The sequence below is a fragment of the Montipora foliosa genome, chromosome 8 (genome assembly GCF_036669935.1).
Source record: "Montipora foliosa isolate CH-2021 chromosome 8, ASM3666993v2, whole genome shotgun sequence".
Classification (NCBI taxonomy): domain Eukaryota; kingdom Metazoa; phylum Cnidaria; class Anthozoa; order Scleractinia; family Acroporidae; genus Montipora; species Montipora foliosa.
Genome location: NC_090876.1, coordinates 33,381,613 through 33,384,112, shown reverse-complemented (window position 1 = coordinate 33,384,112; position 2,500 = coordinate 33,381,613). Strand labels below are relative to the sequence as shown.

The 2,500-nt window shown below is 38.4% G+C and overlaps 1 protein-coding gene across 2 annotated transcripts in view; it reads left to right on the top strand.

Moving 5' to 3' along the window:
* Positions 1 to 2,500, top strand: part of LOC138012858 (uncharacterized) — a 31,237-nt gene that overhangs the window by 4,316 nt on the left and 24,421 nt on the right. For both annotated transcript variants that reach the window (XM_068859772.1, XM_068859771.1), the window contains exon 2: positions 1,871 to 2,388. In XM_068859772.1, coding sequence (XP_068715873.1) covers positions 1,871 to 2,388 — 518 coding nt within the window. The remainder of the gene's footprint in view (positions 1 to 1,870; positions 2,389 to 2,500) is intronic.

Here is a 2,500-nt window from a genome sequence, read left to right as displayed (position 1 = left end):
ATTCAGGTATCGAGTTTTACCGCAGATATGTTGACGACACCTTTGCTTTGTTTAATACCGAGCAGGATGCTTTATCTTTCTTCAGTTATATCAACAGCCAGCATCCTAACATCAAGTTTACTATGGAGAAGGAAGAAAACCACAAGCTTCCCTTCTTAGATGTGCTTTTAGATAACCATAGTAATCAGGGCATTATTACCTCGGTTTTCCACAAGAAGACCTACACCGGTCTTCTCACCAATTATTACAGCTTTGTACCTTTCAGTTACAAATTAGGACTAGTACGCACTCTGGTTGACCGAGTATTTAAAATTAATAATACTTGGACTGGTTTTCACTTGGACATAAGCAACCTTACCAAAACATTAAGGAAGAATTTGTTTCCCTCTAGCGTTATCGAGAATGTTGTTAGAAAATTTCTCAACAATTACTTTACTTCCGATTCCTCTCAGAGTGTTGCTCGGAAGGACAATTGTCTGTATTTTAAATTACCGTACATCGGTCCCTTTTCCATCATAACAAAACGCAGAATTAAGAAATTAGTCAACAAATTTTGCAGCGACCTGGAAATTAAGTTGGTGTTCACCCCGTTTAAAATTAGGAGTTGGTTTGGGGCGAAGGATCCTATCCCTGCGGGTTTACGATCGCGAATCATTTACAAGTTTTCATGTGCAGGCTGTAATGCCTGTTATATTGGTGAAACCAATAGACATTTCGCCACTCGCATCCGTGAACATCTCGCCTCCGACAAACATTCCCACATATTTAAGCACTTGAGAGGTTCTGAAAATTGTCGCTCCCGGTGTTCAGAAGACTGTTTTAAAATCCTCGACTCTGCTTCCACACGTTTCCAATTGAAAATCAAAGAAGCCATGCATATCCTTTGGGAGCAGCCATCTCTAAATTCCCAAGTCAAACATCTTAATTTATCCCTTTCATACTAATTAGTTTCTTTTCTTAGCCTAAACAGTTTGGTTTTTTCTGTTTTGTTTCGTGGTTGGGTGTTTTTATTCTGTTCTCGCCTTCATCCTTAATTATTCATGTTATATCTCTCTTTGTTACACTATTTATTGCTCAACTTTAGTTTATTTCTCATTTGTCAACTGACGATGGATGATGTTTCGTCCGAAACATGTATTGATTAAATATGAATTTCAAAAACATCGTATGGATCATCAAAGCAATAATAATAATAATAATAATAATAATAATAAATGTTGATACAGTAACACTCTACTGTGTGAAGGGTGGATGATGCATATTAACAAAGTCTCAAAAATTGTGAAGCATGGAATCGGGCAAAGATAGCAGCAGGTGGTCATTCTCGGCATACATCTTCAGGGAATCCATGCAGAATAGAAGGTTAATGGTGGATGAGCCTGAAGTATAACTACAGCTAGTGTCAGTTAGAGGAAAGGATAGTGGACTTAGGGTTATGCAGAAGAGGAGAGGGGAGAGACAGAGAATTGCCTTGAAATATACCACTATTGATGTTGATTTTCCTTGACCGTCCCATCTGTGTTATTTAATGTAAAGGCTGTTTTCTTCTGGTCCATGCTTGCTCTTAGGAACTGGATAAGTATTTGGTGATATTTTGTAGATGTATAGGCATTTTAGTATCCAGTCAATTATGGGGCACTAAAAATCAAACACTTTCTTCTAGTCCATGCATGCTGTTGTAACCTTTTTTCCAGTCCCATTGCTTTGCGTTAAAGTTACTTGCACTTGTTCATAGTAAGAACAACCTTTTATTGTTATTAAAAAGATACAGAATGGGAATGAAAGACAAGGCTTGACCATTCTTCAAGAAAAAAACACTTCCCCAGTAATATCTGTGTACTTCATCTCACAGGGATCTCTTACTTTTCAGGTCTCAATCACTGTCAATCAGCTAAAGTTGCACGAATCACTCAGCCGTCATTTTCGGAAATAATGAGGCAGCAAGAAGAAGAAGAAGAAGAAAGGCTTGCAGATGATGCTTCTTCTTGTCCACCCATTGGTTATGAAAGGTGTCTGAAGGAGGTGCAGGTCACGCCTAGTACAGCGAAAAAAAATGCCAGGGTGTCCTCTCCTCCAGAATATCCATCTCATGGTGGGCGTTTGCGGAAAACTGGGACACCTGGACCCATGGAAAAGTCTTTTGAGCAATCTCAAGAAATATTGTCCTCAGTCAAAATCACCACATCCAAACATATCCCTCCTGTTGAAGTTAACAGAGCAGCAGAAAATATTATTGCATCTCTGTCCGATGGTGGAGAATTTGTTTCACTTGAAAAGGTCAAAGCCAAACTCTGCAAGCAGTTTGGAAAGTCCAGTGTGAATGCTTTAGGTTTTAAGAAGGATAAAGATATTCCAGCACTAAATGATCTTATACAGCTGCAGAATAAAGTGAGTACATTGTAGTAACTTTTTTATATCATTCCCATTTCTGTTTATTACTTCAGTAGTGACTGTGTCCTGTAAACAGTTGACCAGAAACTAGGGTTACCACATGGTATTT